At 36.6% G+C, this 21,669-nt stretch overlaps 1 protein-coding gene across 3 annotated transcripts in view; it reads right to left on the reverse strand.

Moving 5' to 3' along the window:
- LOC145693119 (uncharacterized) overlaps positions 1-21,669 on the reverse strand; it is a 58,903-nt gene that overhangs the window by 29,099 nt on the left and 8,135 nt on the right. For all 3 annotated transcript variants that reach the window (XM_081768837.1, XM_081768836.1, XM_081768835.1), the window contains exon 2: positions 19,370-19,797. In XM_081768837.1, coding sequence (XP_081624963.1) covers positions 19,370-19,776 — 407 coding nt within the window. In that variant the 5' untranslated portion in view covers positions 19,777-19,797. The remainder of the gene's footprint in view (positions 1-19,369; positions 19,798-21,669) is intronic.

A 21,669-nucleotide genomic window follows, 5' to 3' on the forward strand; every position in this document is an offset into this window, starting at 1 on the left:
CTGTATCTGAAGTTGTAGATAGGTGAGTGTTGTGAGTTAAGTGTACTCAAATGGCGCCCAAATTGAATTGTTACTGAAAAGGGTATGTCATGACCCTTTTCAAGCTCGCCTTCCTACATATGCATAAAAGAACAGTATCGGAGGAATGCTGCAGGGAATCCGTTGATTGGAGTGCAAGAAAACTATACTTGCGATGGGCAAGCGATTTAATTTGAATGAGATGTCTGCGTAAGGCTAGCGTACACCACCTGCATTTGCGCTATACTGCAATACGAAAAACAAACTGCAGGAAACTTTCATAAAGCACCTGGCAGGTTCAAATAAAACAGTCGTCACAATGGATCAAGCATAAATCAATCTTACTGTTGGTTGTCACTCAGGCACTGCCATACTGTGTCAGCACTGTAAAGAGCCGCTGCGACCTTGCATGCCGGGAAATCTTTTCACATGCCTTTACGGTTGTTACGGGATTTAGTTGTACGAGGGACTGCTGATACATAATGTTAATAAAAACGTTAAAGAGAATGCAAAATAGTTCCAAGAATCCATCATGACAGCCATGTTCCTGATTGACATCCCACAATTATATGGTGTAGACGTAAACCAGATGAGGCTCTATATGGACAAAGCCTCACGTCATACTGTAACAGCATCTCCAGGTTTATAGCAGAAAATGAAACGGGAATCAGAACTTCATATCATTCCGTTTCTAGACATTCCTGTGAAGAGCCCTGATGCCTTGCATTCCAATGAATTTCTGTGGCTTAGACTTGTTGAAAAGACGTTGGTACAAATGTTGGGAACGATGCTCTAAACAACGTACTAAAAGTCCCCTGAAATCCCACATGACCTTCGCCGCCATATTGAAAAATGGCCGCCGAAAGTGAAAAATAAACAATGCCCAGATAAAAATAGCAATATCTTCACTACGGTTGAACACAAAGAGATAAACTTAGTGTTCTTTTATAGAACATAGATAACACAATATTTTTATAGAGAAACAATTTTTCATAAAACGCATACTTTTACAAATATTTAGATCTAAATTCTAAAATTCCGAAATTTACCGTCAAACTGATTTACAATTTTATTGAATTTAGAAAGTAATTATTAATAAGGTAAAAATGACATAGATGTTGATAAAAATTATTTAAATAACATATTAAAATAACACAACTTCTTCGTTCGCCATATTAGAAAATGCTCAAATGTCCGAAGTAATTCAAAGATAATATTTTGTTAAGTTAAATACAAAATCTGGACTGAGCTAAATATTTGTGAAACTGTCAATGCAGTCGACCCGAAGTCAACTGCAATCAATGCTGGTGGGAGAATCGAAACATTATGATGTGTTTAAGGTTGTCGTCCGCCATCTTGGAAGCAACTTGTTTATTTTAAATAGCAACAGGGTCGTGTGACATATTAAACACCATCTTCGTTCAAAGGGAAACCCAACGATAAGGTTATTTTTCCAAAACCTGCAACAGTTTTCAAGCTCTGAATAGATTTAGAATATGTTATGTAAAATGTGCTGTGCGAAATTTCGAATTAAAGGATAAAGTAAAAACAAGCTTTCTAACATCTCACATTACGTATTCTTTAATAACCAGGAAAAGTGAGATATAACACATAAGACAATTACAATCACATGGCATGTTCACCATGTCCATCGTTCTGTTCTATGCATATCCTTAACCGTGAGACCAGCGCTTGTGCACTCTGCGAAGCATAGTTGGTGATATTTGTTCACAGGCCGCAATGATTCTCCTTTTCAGGTAGCCAATGTCAATAATTTTACACTGGTAGACAATAGGTTTAAAATGCCCCAAAGATAGAAATCCAACGGAGTTAGGTCAGGGGACTTTGGTGCCCACTCAACTGGTCCATGCCGACCTATCCAGCAACCGGGAAAGTGTTCATTCAGCCATCAATTACATTACGACCATAATGCGGCGTTGCTCCATCTCGTTGCCAATATCGATGAAATCTCTCTTTCCCGTCCAACAAAAGTGGCATAAGAGTGTTTTCAAGCATATTTCCATATTGTGCAGCATCCAAGGTCTCATCAATGACAATTGGTCTAATAAGCTCCATCAATGAAAACAGGTCCAATAAGTTTCTCGCCCCATACCGTTTTCCACATCACATCATTACCTTAACCTGCACCTTGCATCTTTGATGCATCTATCTAATTAAGATTTGTATTAGCCCAGTATCAAGAAATCCTACGGTAAAGTGGCTTTTTTCAATATTAAATCTGCAATGGTTTTGAAGCCGTGAATGGATTTAGAATAGATTATGTTATCATTTAGACAAATTTTGTTATGTGTGGAACATTGTATAGACGGGAACTGACTGTCTCTACTTTTTTCTTGTAGGTAGGACAGGATGCTAACTCGAGAGGCAAGAATCAAAATTATCCTTTTGGCTGGAGAACGCAGTTCAGCAGCCGTCTTCAAAGAGTGACATCCTAATCGGGAACCGGTGACAGACAGTGCTGTACGAAAACTAATCCACAAATTCAGTGCAACGGGAAATGATGATTTACCTGGATCAGGACGAACATTAAATGCAACTGATCCAGACACATCAGCAGCTGTGTTGGGTGTATTGGTGAAAAGTCCTACGAAGAGTGTGCGACGTCTATCAAGTGATCATGATGTTAGAGTCAAAAGTGTTCAAAGAATATTAAAAAGGGAAAAGTAGCACCCTTAAAAATTACAGTTGAATCAAAAACTGTCAGCGGATGATTCTGATAGACCAGTGGAATTTTGTGAGTAGGCGCTGGCCCAAATAGCTCGTGATTCAGTGTTTCCTCATAACATTGCTTTTGGTGATGAGACAAATTTCTATGTAACAGGTGAGGTTAACAACCAAAATGTCCGGTACTGGGCTAATACAAATCTTAATTGGATAGATGCATCAAAGATGCAAGGTGCAGCTAAGGTAATGGTGTGGTGTGAAATATGGGGCGAAAAACTTATTGGACCTGTTTTCATTGATGGGACCTTGGATGCTGCATAATATGGAGATATGCTTGACAACACTCTTTTGTTGAACGAGAAAGGGTAATTTCATCAATATTGGCAACAAGATGGGGCACCTCCGCATTATGGCCGTAACGTAATCGATGGCTGAATGAACATTTTCCAGGTTGCTGGATAGGTCAGCGTGGACCAGTTGAGTGACCAGCAAGATCCCCCGACCTAACTCCGTTGGATTTCTATCTTTGGGGCCACTTTAAAGCTATTGTATACCAGTGTAAAATTTATGACATTGGTTACCTAAAAAGGAGAATCATTACGGTCTGTGAACAAATATCGCCAACTACGCTTCGCAGAGTGCACAAGCGCTGGTCTCACGGTTAAGGATATGCATAACGGATAGAACAGAACAGTGGGCATGCTGAACATGTCATGTGACTGTATTTGTCTTTTGTGTGTTAGCTCTCTCCTTTCCTGGTTATTAAAGAATACGTAACGTGAGATGTTAGAGAGCTTGTTTTTTTATTTTATCCTTTAATTCAAAACTTCAGACAGCACATTTCACAGCATTTCACACAAAATATCCTAAATCTATTCACAACTTGAAAACTGATGCAGGTTTTGGGAAAATAACCTTACCGTTGAGTTTCTCTTCGAACGGGGATGTTTTATATTTTACACGACCATGTTACTATTTAAAATAAACAAGATGATTCCAAGATGGCGGACGACAACCTTAAACACGTCATAATGTTTCGTCCCTCCCACCACCATTGATCGCAATTGAATTCGGATCGACTGCATTGTCAGTTTCTCAAATATTTAGCTCAGTCCAGATTTTGTATTTAACTTAACAAAATATTATCTTTCAATTACTTCGGACATTTGGACATTTTCCAATATGGCGAATGAAGAAGTTGTGGGATATTAGTATGTGATTTGGATGATTTTTACCAACATCTATGTCAAATTTTAACTTTTTAATAATTACTTCTTAAAGTTCAATCAAATTGTAAATCAGTTTGACGGTAAATTTTTGGAATTTTAGAATTTAGAGCTAAATATTTGTAAAAGTATGCGTTTTATGAAAAATTGTTTCGCTATAAAAATATTAGGTTACCTATGTTCTATAAAATGACACTAAATATATCTCTTTATGTTCAACCATAGCGAAAATATGGCTATTTTTATCTGGGTATTGTTCATTTGGCACTTCAGGCTGCCATTTTCTAATATGGCGGGGAAGGTCACGTGCGATTTCAGAGGACATTTAGTATGTTCTTTAGAACATCATTCCCAACATCTGTACCACTTTTTAGCTTGTCACTAATTTGTTCCTTTCTTCATTAAAATTTGAGCTTCATTTACTGCACTATCTCCAACTTTGGAGTCCATGCACCCTCGCTGGTCTCTGGTAAGCTTGCAGGGAGGAGTAGGACCGAATTAATTTGCCCGTGCTTCGCTGGAGTTTGTTCCAATTGAAACTTGGATGCCGAGCGATTGTCCACAGTACTGACGCCCAACGTGATGGTGATTAGGTTTTTCGTAAGCTGAGTATAGTTCAAAATCAGTCCGATATAAACCGAACAATCCTTTTTACTTAAGAACGAAGCTTAGTGACAATATTGTTCTTCGAATTTGCAATATCTTGAAAAACGATTAAAAGGTTAAACTACTGTTTAAACCGAGTAATCTACAAGGAAGAAGCATTGAATGGAATCAGCAAGGACCAACTCCATTAAGTAATTAATTGGAAAGAAACAGAAGAACAAGAAAACGGATGAGTCAAGCATGACAGTACTAACAATATTATTGTTTATGGTGTATTCTGAACAAGTATCGGAAATTGCAATGACTATTTTTTACGCTGACTTAAAATTTTATAGTAAAAGATAGAATTCAATGTTTGATAAAATTTCCAAAAATAGAAACTTCGCAGAATAAATCCGTAGATCAATGGTATCAGTTACGGAATTTATCTGCTTGAAAATGAAGATGATAATATGCTGTTCTATGCTCTCTCTACCTGACAGTCATGTTTGGAATAGAAAAAAACAAAAAATGAAGCATATACGAATAATCACAATATTTCTTGTAAAAATGAAAATTACTTCAAATTTCTCATAGAGAACACTTTAAAAAAATATAAGGAAATCATTTCTAAAATTACTCAGCGTAGACAATCAGTATAATTATTCCTTTTTGAGAAAGAATAACTGTGTTTTATGAGGTTACAACTTAGAATTTTTAACATAGTACAATTACAAGTGATTTGAAAACTGGAGATATTGTGAAAATAATATAGAGTAAAATACCGATTCTACGTTTCCACATTTAATGAAATATTAATTTGAACCCGAAAAATTAGGCTATATTCATAAAGAACTAAGGGGTCGCGGTGGCTCAGTGGTAGAGTGTTCACCTCTGGTGCATGGGGTTCCTGGTTCGATCCCAGCTCGCACCAAGTGAACTTTGTGGTGGACGAATACCGTGTGCGTGGGTGTTCTCAGGGTTCTCCCATTTCTTCTCACTTTATTCATTCCACCATTCCATTCATGTCTCACGATCACTATCTCCTTTAGGCTAGACGCCATAAGCATGGGACGCAAACTGAAAGTTTCCATTTCATTTTATATACATTTAAGGGAAATCAAGCACAGTATTTAAATGTTGTATTAATTATATATGTTCCTACATGCTAATGCCTACATGAGTGTGAGCTCAAAAATATTAATGCTAGCAATTTCTTTTCTTTAAGTTCTTGTTAGTTTTTATCTTGGTATGTTTGATCATTTTTACTCTGCATTTCAATACGGTATTTTTCAATTTTGCAAAGGTGAGAGCACTGGTAGTATACAAATTTTAAAAACAGTACGTTAAATTCAGTTGTTTGTCATTTAACCTATATGAAGCAAAATATTTTCTATGTTTATTTAAATATATTAATTTTGTATTTCTAAAAAATAAACACTCCTTAAAAATACAAATCAAAACTATTCATTTAAAAACAAAATGCGTTAAAATATTAATATCCCTTATTATACATTTAAGTAAAACTCTTTTATTTACTTATCTATATTGCTTTCCGAAGCAAACTGCTCAACAAATTTAAATTTTCATAGTAATTTTAAAGTTCTAAGTAGCATTTCCAGCAGGAAGAAAATATTTTATGTCGTAATGAAATACGAGTAATAAAAATAAACAATTTCTGTACATTACAAATGTGATAATGGAAACATAAGCGAAGTAGAGAAAAGTAATGAAAAATATATATTTTAAAAAGTTGTAACTTAACTACGAGAGTGATTCAGAAAGTAATGTATCCACGCCCACTACTTGGCCGATATTACTACAAATATTCTCAACTGTTTATCATTAATGCACTGATGTTTAAGCTTAGAATGTAACTTGTTCCTCTCTTCTCGTTCCAGAGTAATGGAGCAATCCATGGCGTCCGGTTGAAACAGCGAGCTGTCATTGAATTTCTGACTGCGGAAAGGTTGTGCGTCCAGGAACATTCATCGCAGGCGACGAGTCGTGGATACACCATTACGAACCGGAAACGAAGCGTCAGTCGATGGAGTACCGCCACACGTTCAATCCTCTGCCAAAATATTAAAGTTGTCCTATCTGCTGGCAAAATGTTCCAAAGAGTTTTCCCTCTTCCTATCTATAGTCTGGATCTTGAGCCCTGCGACTTTCGACTCTTCCCCAAACTTACGGATCACCTTACGGCCCAATGCTACAGTTGTGACGCGAAGGTGGAAGCAGCAGTTCGGTAGTGGTGTCGCCAGCAGCCACCACAATTCTTCGCCGAAGGCGTGAAAAACTTCGTTTCACGTTGGCGTAAGTGTATTGTCCATAATGGGGACTATGTTGAAAAATGATGCCACCGTTTGTAGTTGACATTGCAAGCTTTCCACTGATACATGTATCGGTGATATCTGTCAAACACAAATAAAGGTATCACCTTGGAGGGATTACTTTCTGAATCATTCTCGCATTTTATAGATTAACATAGTTACCGTGCGTGTCTTCGACGCAGGAAACCCAGGTTCGATTCCACGCGAGAACTCATGTGGTTCGGATCCCATGTTAAGCCGTAGCTCTACGTTTCATAGAGCCTCATTGCTGAAAGGGACTTTAAACTCAAATCCAATCCAATTTACAGATTGTCAAAGTTGATAATTAATTTTAAAGTATCCACGTGGAGCATTTGATTATGTGCTGAATTGGTAATGCCATCGAGGAACAGGAAATTAGCATTACGCACCTCACGAAATGAACCTGTCATTTTTACGACAGAACACAATAACTTAATTTCACATGAATGTTCACTTCCTAACTCATATTGTAATCAAATGCTATGCAGATCTAGTTTGTTTTTCCACTCTTTAAACGTTACTAGCTGAACCTGTGCTCTCTACACAGCGCATCATTCACATATAAGGATGAATCTCCTTGTCATTCCTCACAATATTTGTACATGTTCCTTTACAGACACAAGTGAAAGACGTCTTGATAAAAATCAGCAAGGGGTACTATAAAGGGGAGATTTGTTTCGACTATTTTGTCAATATCTTGCAACGTTTACAAGATTTGAGCCTACTTCCGGTTGGAGTTTCTAATTCATGTATGATCAGTGTTTTCTTCCTTCTTGCATGCAGTATGTATGAATTAGACAAACACATTACACACACAATTAATTATAATGTCAGTGATATATGGTGTTCATTGGGCAAAACATTCCAAACAATAACGATTCATCTTAGGCTGGAGAAATGATTATCCTTCGTTTTTCGTTATTATTGGCCATAAAACAAACGCCTGAGAGATATACAACCCCTATATATAACTATGTGACGTTGGAATGTATAACTCGTACGATATGTTGCTATATTAAAATTTCAATACTTCCATTGTAACCTTAAAAATGTAATAAAGAAATAACGGCCTTGTTTTTTTAAATATTCAATTAGAACTAGAAAATCTACACAAAATTTGGAATCGATCAGTGAAAACGGCACGTTTCTAGCACTTGTGGTTTTCGAGATCTCACTGTCGAAAGGATTGGAGACAAACATATAAACCTAGCATTTTAATATATAGATAAATCAAACATTACTTTTTCCCCAGTTCAACGAAAAACAAGAAGGCATGACAAAATGAATATTTCTGGACTAATATTACAAGACAACTAGTTGTATCATACATCAATACTTTACCAAGGCATGAAGTAACTATGAATAAACAGAAGAGCAGAAAAGCGATACTGCTTAAGTCCCGTGATTTTACTAGTGGTCTAGTATTTGGAAAGAAGCTGGAATATTGGATTTCAAAACCACATCGAGCTGCTGTGTTTCCTGATTTTATGAAATGTCGAAATGTATGTGGTAGCCTGTTTTCCTCAGTTCTTTGATCACTTTCCAGCAAGCTGAAAGGATGCTATGTAGTCTGTAGTTGATTGATTTGTCTTAAAAGAACGTATCAGAATCGAAAGGAAAGAAAAAGTTTTCAAGGGGATATTTACCTTTGACTCCTTTTTGTATAAACAGCTCACTTCGGTAATTAATTATGGTTATAGAGCCATCGAATTTTGCTACCCGACTTTTAGTTTGTATTGCAATTCTATGATTTTGTGTAGCAAATTGTGATGTGTTAAACTTTAAAAAACAATCGAGTGTACCATTTTGTCAGCAGATGTCTCTGCCAAGATTAAACAAAGTACTAAAATTCCTAAGAACCTATTGCGTGATTAGCAGTTGAAACCACAGGGGGAAAAAAAAGAACATTTTTGGGCCTTCTTCATTTGCTTCCAATTCAGTCTGTAAGAAATGTAGACTTTATAAGTAGAACTAGGACTTGGATGCTTATTTTAGTGGCCTCTCAAATCTCAAAAACATTCTACGAACATCTTTCATGAAAGGAAAGACGATTCTAAGTGCTATTATTATTTATCTGTATTTTTGTTCGATATGCATTATTTCTATTTTATTTATTTATTAGAGAAACTATTGCCACTGAAGCTCTGACTAAGAATTCGATAAAATCTTTCCCAAACAAAAAATGAAAGTTTGTGATTTGTCATACTTTCTTAAAGCAACACCGAAGAACAAATCTATTGTTTATGTTGGCTCTGAACCACACTCACATTTCAGTGTGGTGCAGTTTGGGGTTGAACATCACCTTACACAGAAAAGACCCTTACTCACCAACTGTTTAATTTACACAGAGAGGTAGTTGTATTACAGGAACACCTAAAAGCTCATTAGCTGCGAGAGACATTCATAAAGTGCTTTGAATTGGAGCAAATTTTAACATCGATAATTAGGTAAGGAAAATTATGTTTAGAGATTAATGTTCTTTCAGCACCGGGGCTAAATGAGATTAGAAATACAGTTTACCATTAGACAAAAAAAGAGATGCGTTTACATTCGATATCGAATTCGAAACCATGCATGGAAGAGGTAGGTTACATTATATTATGATGCTAAGATATGTTTCATAGTTGCAGTTTTCTCAAATAAATTGGACAACAGAAAAAAAAAAGAAACCAGGTAAAGACTTTGGATCTCGTAACTGCTTCCCAATTTTGTAGACACCCCGCAATAAGACGAGGTATTGCATAACAGAAAAGGTTCTTGATCACACTTCTACACGAATAGATGAAGGAGCACCTCAACTCTGGACAAAAAACTATAACTGCCTCCGCATGGGAGAGTTTTCGCAATTTCCCAACATTCAAGGCAAACGTTTTCTGATTTCGGTAATTTTCGAAAAAAATTTTATTCATTAATAAGAACCCAGGCACTCCTAATTACTAATAACGCACAAGCCTACCTCAAATATATATATATATATATATATATATATATATATATATATATATACGAGGGTTGGGGCAAAAGTCATGACAACTATTTTTTTACTTGGAGATATGTGAGCGGATCACAAACTTCTATGTGTCGTGTGGAAGTTCTGCAGGCATAGTGTGTATGCAGAACAATAGATGGCTCTGTGATAACTGGTAGTAGCACACCGAGGTCTGTGAAATCAGTCAGTTGGTGAGTGTCGTGCGAGATGGAAGTAACCCGTGTTGAGCAGCGCGCTTACATCAAAATAGCCGTTCTCCGAGGCTGGAATGCGATGGAATGTCACAGTGAATTAGTGGAAGCGCTTGGGAATAATGCCCTACCATACCGGATAGTAGCACGGTGGGTAGGAAAGTTTCAGCAAGGACGTGTCAACCAGTGATGAGTAACGTTCGGGACGACCTGTCAGTGTGCGGAGCAACGTGTCGTCATCGAGCAGCTCCTGGATGAAGACAGACGATGGACGCTACTGGAGTTGACGGAGGCAAGTGGCATCGAGAAACGCACCGTCCACAGGATGTTGCGTAATGAGCTGCAACTACGCAAAATCGCATCGCGGTGGGTACCGCATGCACTGACGGAAGTTCAAAGGTGGATTTGAGGTGGATTTGCTATGCAATATGCTCCGACCACTTTGCACGCTGGCAACAGGACGGCGATCAATTCTTGTCACGAATAGTCGCCATCGATGAATTTTGGGCCATGGCATACGAACCAGAACTGAAACGTCAGTCCGCAGAGTGGTGACATGCTGGATCACCAAGGAGGCAGAAGTTCCGTCAGAATCCTTCCCCAGTCAAATTGATGGTGATCATCGCGTTTGACGTAAGGGGTGTCGTTGTTTGTCACTTTGTTCCACATGGCAGAACAGTGACCGCACAGTACTACAGGGACTTCCTGGTGTGACAGGTACGACGTGGCGTTCGGGAGAAACGTCCGGATCTTGTGGACAGTGCAATAATCCTGCACGAAAATGCCAAACCACATAAAGCAGAGTGTGTATGCAGCTACTGCGACATTGGAGATGGGAAGAATTGGAGCACTCACCATACTCTCCTGACATATCGCGCTGTGACTTTGATCTCATTCGAAAGATTAAGGAACCACTCACTATGTGGTAGGCGGTTTGCAACACGCGAGGACATTGCTAATGCTGTGCGCGAACAGGTGACCCGACTCACACATGGTGCGGCAAATGCTAAAGCGGGTGGTATTCAACGTCTCCCACATCGTTGGCAGCGTGTGGTGCAAGTAGTAGAGGACTACTTTGAGCGTCCTTAGGCCCAGATTTGTCATGTTAACTGTATGCGTACTGTGTTGTCATTCTTTTGCACCGTGAAGGTCATATTGCCCTGTGTACTACCGTAATTATTTAGTGTGTTACGATATGTCAGTGGTATTCATTGTCCACACATGTAGTTAACACCTTGTCCTTTCGTCTGTATATGTCAGATTTTCCAACCGGACTGGTATCTTCAAGAAAAAAAAAATAGTTGCCATGACTTTTGCCCCAACCCTCGTGTATATATATATATATATATATATATATATATATATATATATATATATAGTATAGTATAGTATAGTATATATACAGTATATAGTATAGTATAGTATAGTATATTGATCCACTTTACGACTAACATTGTTCACTTGAAGATAATCTAGAAGTCAAGTTAAAACAGGGCACGAAATTTCGGGTCTGAATCCAGTAGTTAGATCAGAGAGCTTGGTCACTTTATTATTATTTTATGACAATTTAAGGCAAACTAAGTAAAAGTCAAATGCCTATCGTCATAACAAAACAAATGGTCGCCAATGGAGATTGGAAATTTCGCACCTTGTTTTAAAGAAAATATAGATTTAGGATTTAGACTTCTGGGCTTTCGGCATCTACGGCCATTTAGCCCGTCACGTATGAGGGATGACGTCCTTCGGCAAGCACACTAACCGGGGAAACGGACGGAAGGAAGCGGCCTGGGACCTGTAAGTTGGTACCACCCTGGCATTTGCCTGGTGTGAATGAGGAAAACCCAGGAAAATCTCATTCATGATGGCTGGCCTGAAAAAGCTTTTTACACTTTTTCGACTGAGTGCCCTCGCCGGCAATCGAACCCGGGACCGCTCGTACCGATGGCGTGAGCGTTAGCGACTACGCAACACGGGGATCACAAAGAAAATATAGATTTCAGACCAACAACACAGAAATAAATTTTGTTTCGTATTAGATATTCTATATCATACAGATAGACACAGACGTTAATAAAAGATTAACAAAATGATGGTTCAGTTTACAATCATAAAAGACTACCACTCATGTCAATGGTAGAAGTGCCCACGCTTAGATTAATTTCCTAATTGCCCTTTTTTACACTAATTTGAGGACGAGAATCCATTGCAACTATTGCTAAACATATCTTTTCTTGAGAAAAATTACCTCAAAGTTGGAACATAATTTTTGCTTGTATCTCAGATACTATTAACCATAAATAATAAATGCCTTGAATATATCATACTACAAATATTACTTAATCATATACGAAGATTTTCTTCATAAACTTCCGATTCCTTACTGATTAATTAATTAATAGTGTACGCATATGCATACTTGTTCATAATTACACGTCTGAAATATAATTGCACTGCCTCTAATATTAATTCAGGTTATTGCTTTTTAGTTATTTTTTGATAATTATTTCTTATTTATCGTATCTCCATTTTTAGAAAAGTAAACTATATAGGAATTATGTTCAGTTGTTACTAAATATTTAGAAAAATAAATAGCAATGAATACGTGGGTAATCGCTGGTTGTTTGAAAAGAATTACTAAGGTCCAAAGTACCAACCTTACAAACCTTAAGTGTGAAGTTTGAAGACACTACGTTGTTCAGTATTTGTTTGGCAGACATCTATAATAAACATTTTCGTTGAATTTGTAAACATGGAAAAAATGGGTCATCTTATGTGATACAATACTTCCCTTTGAAAGGTCTCAGTTTAATCAATATTAAAGTTGAGCACGATTCCACTCTCGGGGAGTCTGCTCCTTCGTTTACAACAGTAAAATATTGGGTGGCAGAGTTTAAACGAGGTGCTACGAGCTGGAAAGACTAACATCGCAGTGGTCGACCAAATGAGGTGACCATGCCAAATGTGGTGAAGAAAATCCATAAAAATGGTATTGGATGACCGTCGACTGAACGTGTGTAAGCTAGCAGGCATGGTGGGCATTTCAAAAGTGCTGTAAATCGCATATTGACTGAAAATTTGGACATAACATAGCTGTGTACGAGATGGGTGCCGCGTTTGTTCACAATGGATCAAAAACAATTTAGTAAGGATGGTGCTTTTTTTTTTTTTTTTGTCGATTCATAACCACGGGTCCATCACGTCACTCCTGAGATGAAGAAACAGTCAAAACAATGGAAAGGAGAGAATCAACTTTAAAGAATGCAGAGACAGTTTCATCTAATCGCAAGGTTACGCCGTCAGTTTTTTTTTTTTTTTTTTTGTGTGTGTGTGTGTGCGTAAGATAATTTTCATTGATTATCTTCAAAAAGGAAAAAAAAAAAATAATAATCAACGGCGAATATTATGCAAACTTCTTACAGCGTTTGAGTGATGAAATCAACAGAAAACGGCCGCATTTGGCGAAAAAGAAAGTGTTGGTTCATGAAGACAATGTAACAGTTTATAAATCCATTACCGCATCCATTATAAATCCATTACAATCATAAAAGACTACCACTCATGTCAATGGTAGAAGTGCCCACGCTTAGATTAATTTCCGCGATGGCCAAAATCAGTAAGTTCGAATTGTTTTCTCACGCGTCCTATTCGCCGGATTTAGTTCCTCGGATTATTTTCTTTCCGAACTTGAAAAAATGGCTCGGTGGTTGAAGATTTGCTAAAAATGAAGAGATGAAGTCTGCAGTTAATAGCTGTTTTGAGAAGCTCGACATTTCGCACAATATACAGGGCACTGAAGCTACTGAACATCGCTGGGAAAAGTGTAACGAGCTAACAGGAGACTATGTTGAGAAATATAGTTTTCCCCATATTTTTATGTGTGTTTTCTTTGTTAGGTCGGGTACTTTTGAGATTACCTTCGTAACACGTTATCAACAATATCTTAGACATCAGCAAATTTATATATCACCTTTGAGGCTATTTTCTTTTGTCCTCATTGGATACCGCGTTCTCAAATTACTATATAAAGTGCAATTAGAAATTTATCCAAGCGTAAGCATTGTTGTTATTGAGAAGAGTGATACATATTTTAGGATTTTATTCGATTAAAAGAGAGAGAGGTTATGCATCATCTCAGAAGAGTTAGGAATTCTCACGAGGTCTGTAAAATCGGTGAATCTAACATTAGAAAACTTCTACTGAATAGTTGTGAGCGATCAATTCTTAGGATTTTAATTTTGGTCAAAAGTCAATTTTCAACTTTGATGTTAGTTTCCGTCAAAAGTTAAGAAAAATAGAAAAGAATAAGTGTCACAATTGTATATCTAAGATTCTGACAGAAAAAAAAATATATAAAATTCATTTATGAATTTACTTTATGCGCTGATAATAGCGAGCTCATATAATGAATGTTCTCATTATATAAATTTCCCTTTATTGACAAAACTCCGTTTTTATTCTGGAATCTGGATTTGAGGGAAAAATATTCAGTTGCACATGGATTTACGTCACAATGAAGTGCAATTAGAATAACAACTGTAACGAAATTCCTGGTATTAAACATTAGGAAATTTCCAAGATCTGGAAATCTTGAACAGTGACTGGAAATCTTGAAGTGCGTCCACTTCATGTCAAATGTTGTCTGAATCTATATTATTTCGAACCTGAAGCTCTACTTGTGTTTATACCTGCTGAAACGACATAGTGAAGAGTAGTTCGTTCACTTGTTTGTCTGATCTTGAGTGGAACCAATCATCAACCGAAAGCCATTAGATGGATTTTGAGCAAACTGATCGTATTCAGGAATTTATCAGAATTGGAGTTGTCTCTAAGTGTTTTGTTTCGGAGTCAATATTATCCACTTAAACATCACAGGCACGCGCTAATAAGAAATCTGTCTTCCAGTATCTTTCATTCAGGACATAGTCAAATTGCACAGACTCAAACTAACATTTACGTTAAAGTCATTAACTAAATTGAAGCTAGTGATTTTATTTACATTTTTCTGTTTGCTAGAAAGGGTTTACCATCAGGAGTATTGTGAAATTACGGTCATATTATAGTGTAAAGAGTTGAATACCTGTAGCAAATCTCCAAACTATTAACCTCTTGGATATATACCAAGATGCTAACTCAAGTTTTAAATAGTTTCTTGTATGTAAACTATGTAGATTGCATTGGAGACGAAAGTCCATGAAAGAAAATATAAGTATCTTCCTCATGGTGCATCAAGAAATCAGTCTAGAGGTTACTACAGGGCAAACAGTGACTACTTCAAACCGTGCCTCAATGGTGGAGCGTTCACCTCTGGTACGTGGGATCCCAGCTCGCGCCAAGTGACCTTAGTGATGGCAAACATCATGCATGTGGGTTTTCTCAGGGTTTTCCCGTTTCTTTCTACTTTGTTCATTCCATCATTTCATCCATTTCTCATCATCACCGTGTCCTTTAGCCTACACGGCATAACCGTGGAACGTAAAACTTAAGAAGATTTATTTCATTTCATTTTATGTCTATTGAAAACCACGTATGTAATTTAATTAGATACTTGTCTAAACACTTTTTCCAAATACACTTCTTTGAAAAAAAGTCAAATTTTCAATTCATTGGAACACTGTTTCTTCTTGTTCACAATACGTCATATGATGACCTTAGTATTCCACATTAAGCTACTTTAGATGTGCATTACCGCGTTCGTCTAATTTGTTATTACTCTTGTAGAAGCCTCCAAAATTTGGTTTATTTACTGCAGCGTCCTTAGTTTGCAACGCTGCATGATACGTGTGGTATTGTTTTCGTTTTACATTACGGAGATTTGAAATATGTAATAACTTGTAATGTCATTTGAAAAACCTTAATTTTATATTAAGATGGCAACACTGTTAACCTTGTAGTATCACATATTATGTCAAACAAAGTCTCCCTCTCGATACTTGCATGGTACGAAGTTTCAGCGCTTTTTGTCCATTACTTGAAAAAAAAAAAAAGTGCTAGTGGTCAAGATTAATGGTCCTGTGTCCAGCTACACACTGGAAGAATAACGTTTATGCACAATATTTCAAATAAAGAACAGAGAACAATAAATAACGACAAGTCTTCGCCTCCACAATCAATTCCAATGCCAGCTGACATGCAAGGTTATGACTGAACTTAGGCTTAAATATCATTGGGACTATCACCAATGAGCTTAGACACCCGTAAACTACGGATTCGATACTAATCTCGGTCATATTATCTTTCATCCTTTCTCACCTCTCCCCTCCCTGAAGATGGGAGGTTGAAACTGAACCTCGACGGCATCGAAAGTGTCCCTATTCATCTCAGTGACCCAGAAACCTATGGTTTCAACACTAGTATCAGTAGTTTTCAACTGTTTTTGCGTATCATCACTTTCCACCCTCTAGGGTAACCAGGGAAGTTTACGACCAGTTTTTATTTATTTATTTATTTATTTTTTTTTTCAGATTGTAAGTCATATGTGTATGTCAACTTGGTTTAAAAACAGATTTTACATACCAACTTTCATCATCTTAACGTGAGATACTCTATTTTTTGTATAAGTTTTAAACTATCTCGTGTAACAGGTTGTCCCTATAATTAGCTTAGCTTGGAAACACGTCGGTACTCTCTGTTTTCGAAACTGCGTGCACTGGTTGACTTACAGCGGCGCCACGAAATATTAGTAAAACAATTACATTGAAATGATTTTTTAAATCTTACTCTACTTTTAAGCTCTCGGTTAAAAATGACGTACAACTGAAAATGAAGGTGGCTGTGACCAATCTGGTTTTAAGAGACATCCAGTGACTAACAGGCTCACTTGTTTCACAATTAGGAAAATATTCAATGACTTTATGTTTGTCTTCTCAAAAAATATACTTATTTCAGACGTTTTTCCTAAATTGTTCATGAATTTAAAACTTGCATTTCATTTTTTATATATATCATTTATTTGTGTACGTATGTTTCAGGTATGCCTATTTTGATTTGGGACCCATAAAAAAGTGTGGAAATCACTGCTCTAAGTATATTATATTATGTTAGAAAATCAATTACGTTATTTTTGCATGTTCTTACCTGATGATCTATGCACAGCACCTTACGATTATCTGCCATTTTAAACTTCTTTGCTGTTTATCATGTACTTTGGTATTTTGTCTTAATATTTTCCTGACAGTCATTTGGAATGAAAAGTATAATATTTAATTGACCAGAGACGACACTACGATGTTACGGATGTTAGGAACAGGAAACAGAAATATAATCATTAGACACAGGCATTCTTTTTTTCCTATAATTTCGTGGCTAAGCGGTCAGCGTACGCGTCTTTGGCGTGAGAGACGACCCGGGTTTGATTCCCGGCGGGAGTTCATGTGTTTCGATTCCACGTTAATCAGTAGGTCCATGTCTCATATACCCTCGTTGCTGAAAGGGACGCTAAACTAAAATTCAACTCAACTCTTTTTTCATCATACACACATTTAAAATGTACCCGTGCATTTTCTCTGGGAAATTACTGACTGAGGAGGCTACTTATGAGCCAATTAGAGTATCACGTATCTCCGATGTATTTGCAATTAATTGAATTTATTTTGTTTAATCCTATGGTCATGCCCTTTAGGCTAAAGGAGACGGATGATTAATGAAAATGAATGATTGTGAAATGAAATTTTTGTGCTCTCACTGAATCGAACCCAGAGCCACATGCACCAACAGCACAACGCTAGCAACAACTAGCGGGGAGGGTTCTCTGATATATTTGAATGAATATATTATTTCTTTGGTGCCCTAGTGTAGTGGCATATTATATTTATCACTTCCGCCAATACCCGCTTACTCATCCCTCAAAATGATGATGGTAGTGTTGTAATACGTGTGTTCAACATTTACAAGCTACCCTGAACGCACATAGAAAGCAAGTACGCATTTGAACCAGAGATGCAAAAAAGGCTTTTTTGATCCTTTGTTATTTAAGTACCACATCTGTCTTTCTGTAATGAATTTTATAATTAGAAATGTTTCTTACAACATTGGGAGTTCAATGTTCAGTTTGGAGCTGACTATCTTGATTGGTTTTCAAAGTGGCACTGCATGGTTGCCAGAAACTGTACGTTATGCAACACAATATATCATAGGTGCCGTTATAGTTGCCTAACCCCTGATGGCAGAACTTTCTTTTCTTTCTGCGACGAGCTTTTGTAAGTTGAAAGTTTTCTGCAGGAATCCTGCAAAAATTTTCTGTAGGAGAAACACTTGTGATTCTTAAAAATACGCTTTAGGCGACGTTAAAAAACAGTTCAAGCTATATTATGCGAGTATTCCATCCATTTAAGACATCTACATGTAGCAGGCAAGTTTTTATATCTTTCTGTTGGCTATTTTTTCTCCTCTGGCAATTTTTCTGCACAGGCATGGCAAATTTTCTGTGATCACATCGCAAATCGCGGCATGTTCTGCTATGGGATCCTAATCACTTTACGAGTTGCCTATTGTGTAATTTCAAACTAGCAAGCAAGAAAGACATAAACTAAGAAACATATGAAAAAATGCATAAAATGTCGCTTACATCAAATATTTTATTGTGAGCTTCTGATAATTTAGTAGAACCTAATACAAGTTCAGTTTATAAAATTGAGCCCATAAAAGATGATTTTGGCATGATATTATATCGTATCAATATATCTGAAATAAGGAAATTATAAATAGGGTTTCTAACTTTCTTCCTATCGAATTTTAACGGCTTCAATAAATTAATTTGCCGCTATATTCACATGACTTGTTTCACGTATGCCATAAAAATCGTGTCTTTAACTCCTAAAATATTAAATAAGTTTTATTTTATGCATAGAAAGTAAATGATAATTTTGTTCCATGAAATCTAAGAATATTTTCAGAGTAGTTACTGTTAACATTATTAAACGTTTTAGTAAAACATTTATTTTTGAACGTTACCGTAATAGCTCTACAAACAATTTAATGAATTTAGAAAACTCACTGCATTCACCCAATTGCCTTTTTCTTCCCTATTGACTTATTGTTTTTTTATTCGTGAGTTTGCATATTTTTACTGTTCAGCACACAGTAATCAAGTGCTTTTTCGTGTTATAACGGGAAAAGAAAGTCGCACATTTTGTTGTATATTCATTAAAATTGAAATAAAAGAAAATCTCAGTTACAGAAAAACATTTGCCTGTGGAAAAAACTTAGGTTTTCTTTTGTCTTTTTTAAAACAGTCGGTTTCTTTCTGAGCTTTTGCATCTCTATTTCAAACACGTGGGAACGCAAACTATAGACTATACGTTTTCTTTACCCATTTCAACATACCTTTCTTCGTTCTTGCTTTTTCCATTGTCACACGTGCCATCGGGCTGGTCTTTCCGCACCGTATCTTTCACTTCGTTTCCACTATTAGCTTTTACAGATGTAGTAGACGTATCTAACACAATTGATGCCGGATCAATTTCGACTTGAACGTAATCTGCATTCAAAGTGCTTATCCCAGTAGCCTGATTCTCTGTTTCATCATAATCCACGTCTTCTTCCTCCTTGATATTTTGCAACTCCATCATGAACGTTGCATAGCTACTATCCACATCATCTTCTTCCGTCTCTATTTTAATACTGTCTACATCCAACAACTCTGCGCTACACGACTGAGCTTGGGCCTCAACTAATGCAGCCAAGGCCTGTTCGGCCAAAGACGGCTCTGCAGAAGATGAATTTTCAGACATCTTGCTGTATCAACAGTTTACCTGGAAAAAGAAAAAAAGATTCTCATTCACTGCATAAATGTAATTCCTTTTTTTTTTTTTTTAAAGTAACAATCGGACCTTTCAAAGCAATGGAAAAGACGCTTTATTCTGTTGTATGATGGACGAGAAACTTACTTTTTATATTTTGATTTAATATAGTAGAAATATCCCTACACTAGAACCGCATGAGGAATAACGAGTAAATTTTTATATACCTTGAACTTGCACTCACTTACAGAATTACTAATTACAATGTCTATATTTATTAAAGCATCTATCAATACTGATAGCATAGTCATATAGCATTTAAAGTGAAACGATAAAGTTTTAATCTTCAGGGCAAAAATGTTTTTAAATCTGGTACGGGCCAGGAAGAAAGAAGAAAATGTAATTATTAATATTGATTTGGTTTGTCTTTTTTATGATATAAAAATAGCTGGCTGTTGTTTACTAAACACTCGGACAACAAGTGTGTTTTATTCTTTATGGTTGCTATAATGATGAGTTTGTTATAATTGATTAAGATACAACGACTGGAGAAATACAAGTATAGTGACGTATAGAATTTGTAGAAGTTAAAAATCCTCGAAAAATATGTAAACCATTTTATTCTGTGTGATATCATTTGGACATTTATTGTGTGAATTACATTTGAAGTAGTTTTATAATTCTATTTTTTAAACGAACTTAGGGCAAATATATAACTGACTGTGCAAAATTAAGGTGTACATTTCATGGTGCCGAAACACGGGAACCATCGAGACTCGTTGGAAGTTAAGGTACGTACACCAGTCTCACATTTGTAATTTAAAATATAGTATATGATATTGCGAAATAAACAAGTGTACAAACTTATGTTCAAAATAATAGTGATAATTCTTGTGACAGAATAGAGGAAAACAGCATGTCATCAACAGAATCAATATCTAGTGTGGCCGATATGATTCGACAACTAGGTCAACAATTGAATTCGATGACACAAAAGTTGGAGCAAAATGATGCCTGGATTGAACACATAGCCCAACAAGTAACAGAACGAGAGGATGCCCGAATCGAACAACAACCCAGCAAGTAGCAGAATGAGTGGATGCCCGAATGGTACAAATGAGTCATCAACTAACAGATCAAACAACTCAGCAAGTAACAGAACAGTTAAATACTAAATTAGAACGAACGGATACCAAAATGGAGCTAATCCTTCAAAAATTATGTAAGGTTCAGTCAACATGGTGCAAATTCAAGCTAATGACAATTGAAACCAAATCGGGAAGCTTCAAGGAGTACAAACATGTAAAGAAAAATATGGAAAGAATGAGGATAGTCCCATCCCAGTGGTCAACGCAGTAGGTTTACAACCTCAAATACCTGAGATTCAGTTACATGAAGAGAATCGTCATCCCCCAGTATACATACATACAACTAAGGAATTCGTTTTTAACTCTGAGAGTGAGGGAGAGAAAGATTTTTACAAAATATGAATCCTCATCTTCACATAGCATTGCCAAGCGAGCGCTAGCGAGTGTAAACGGGTTCGAGTCCCGCAGGGCACGTTGTTTTCTATCTTTATTACAGCTCAATGGGAAGGGGTACCAGTAATCTAACCTAACTACTAACCTATATGGGCAACCAGTAATCTAGAACCTTCCCGATAAATGCGATATGAGGTGAGGTGGCAAGTAGAGCATAATCTGATAGTTTTTCAAATCTACTGTGGTATTAAGTAACTTAGGATATGTATGCTGCTGTATTATTATGGGGGTCAAGGTGGAAAAAACGAGCCCTGAGGGTAGAGATGCAAGGGCTCGGTAAAAAAAACGGCTTTTTTTAGGAAAAAAAACTAGTTTTTTCTGCTTCGCCTTTTTGCTTGAGAAA

The sequence above is a fragment of the Thermobia domestica genome, chromosome 8, assembly GCF_964235325.1.
Source record: "Thermobia domestica chromosome 8, izTheDome1.hap1.1, whole genome shotgun sequence".
Classification (NCBI taxonomy): Eukaryota; Metazoa; Arthropoda; class Insecta; order Zygentoma; family Lepismatidae; genus Thermobia; species Thermobia domestica.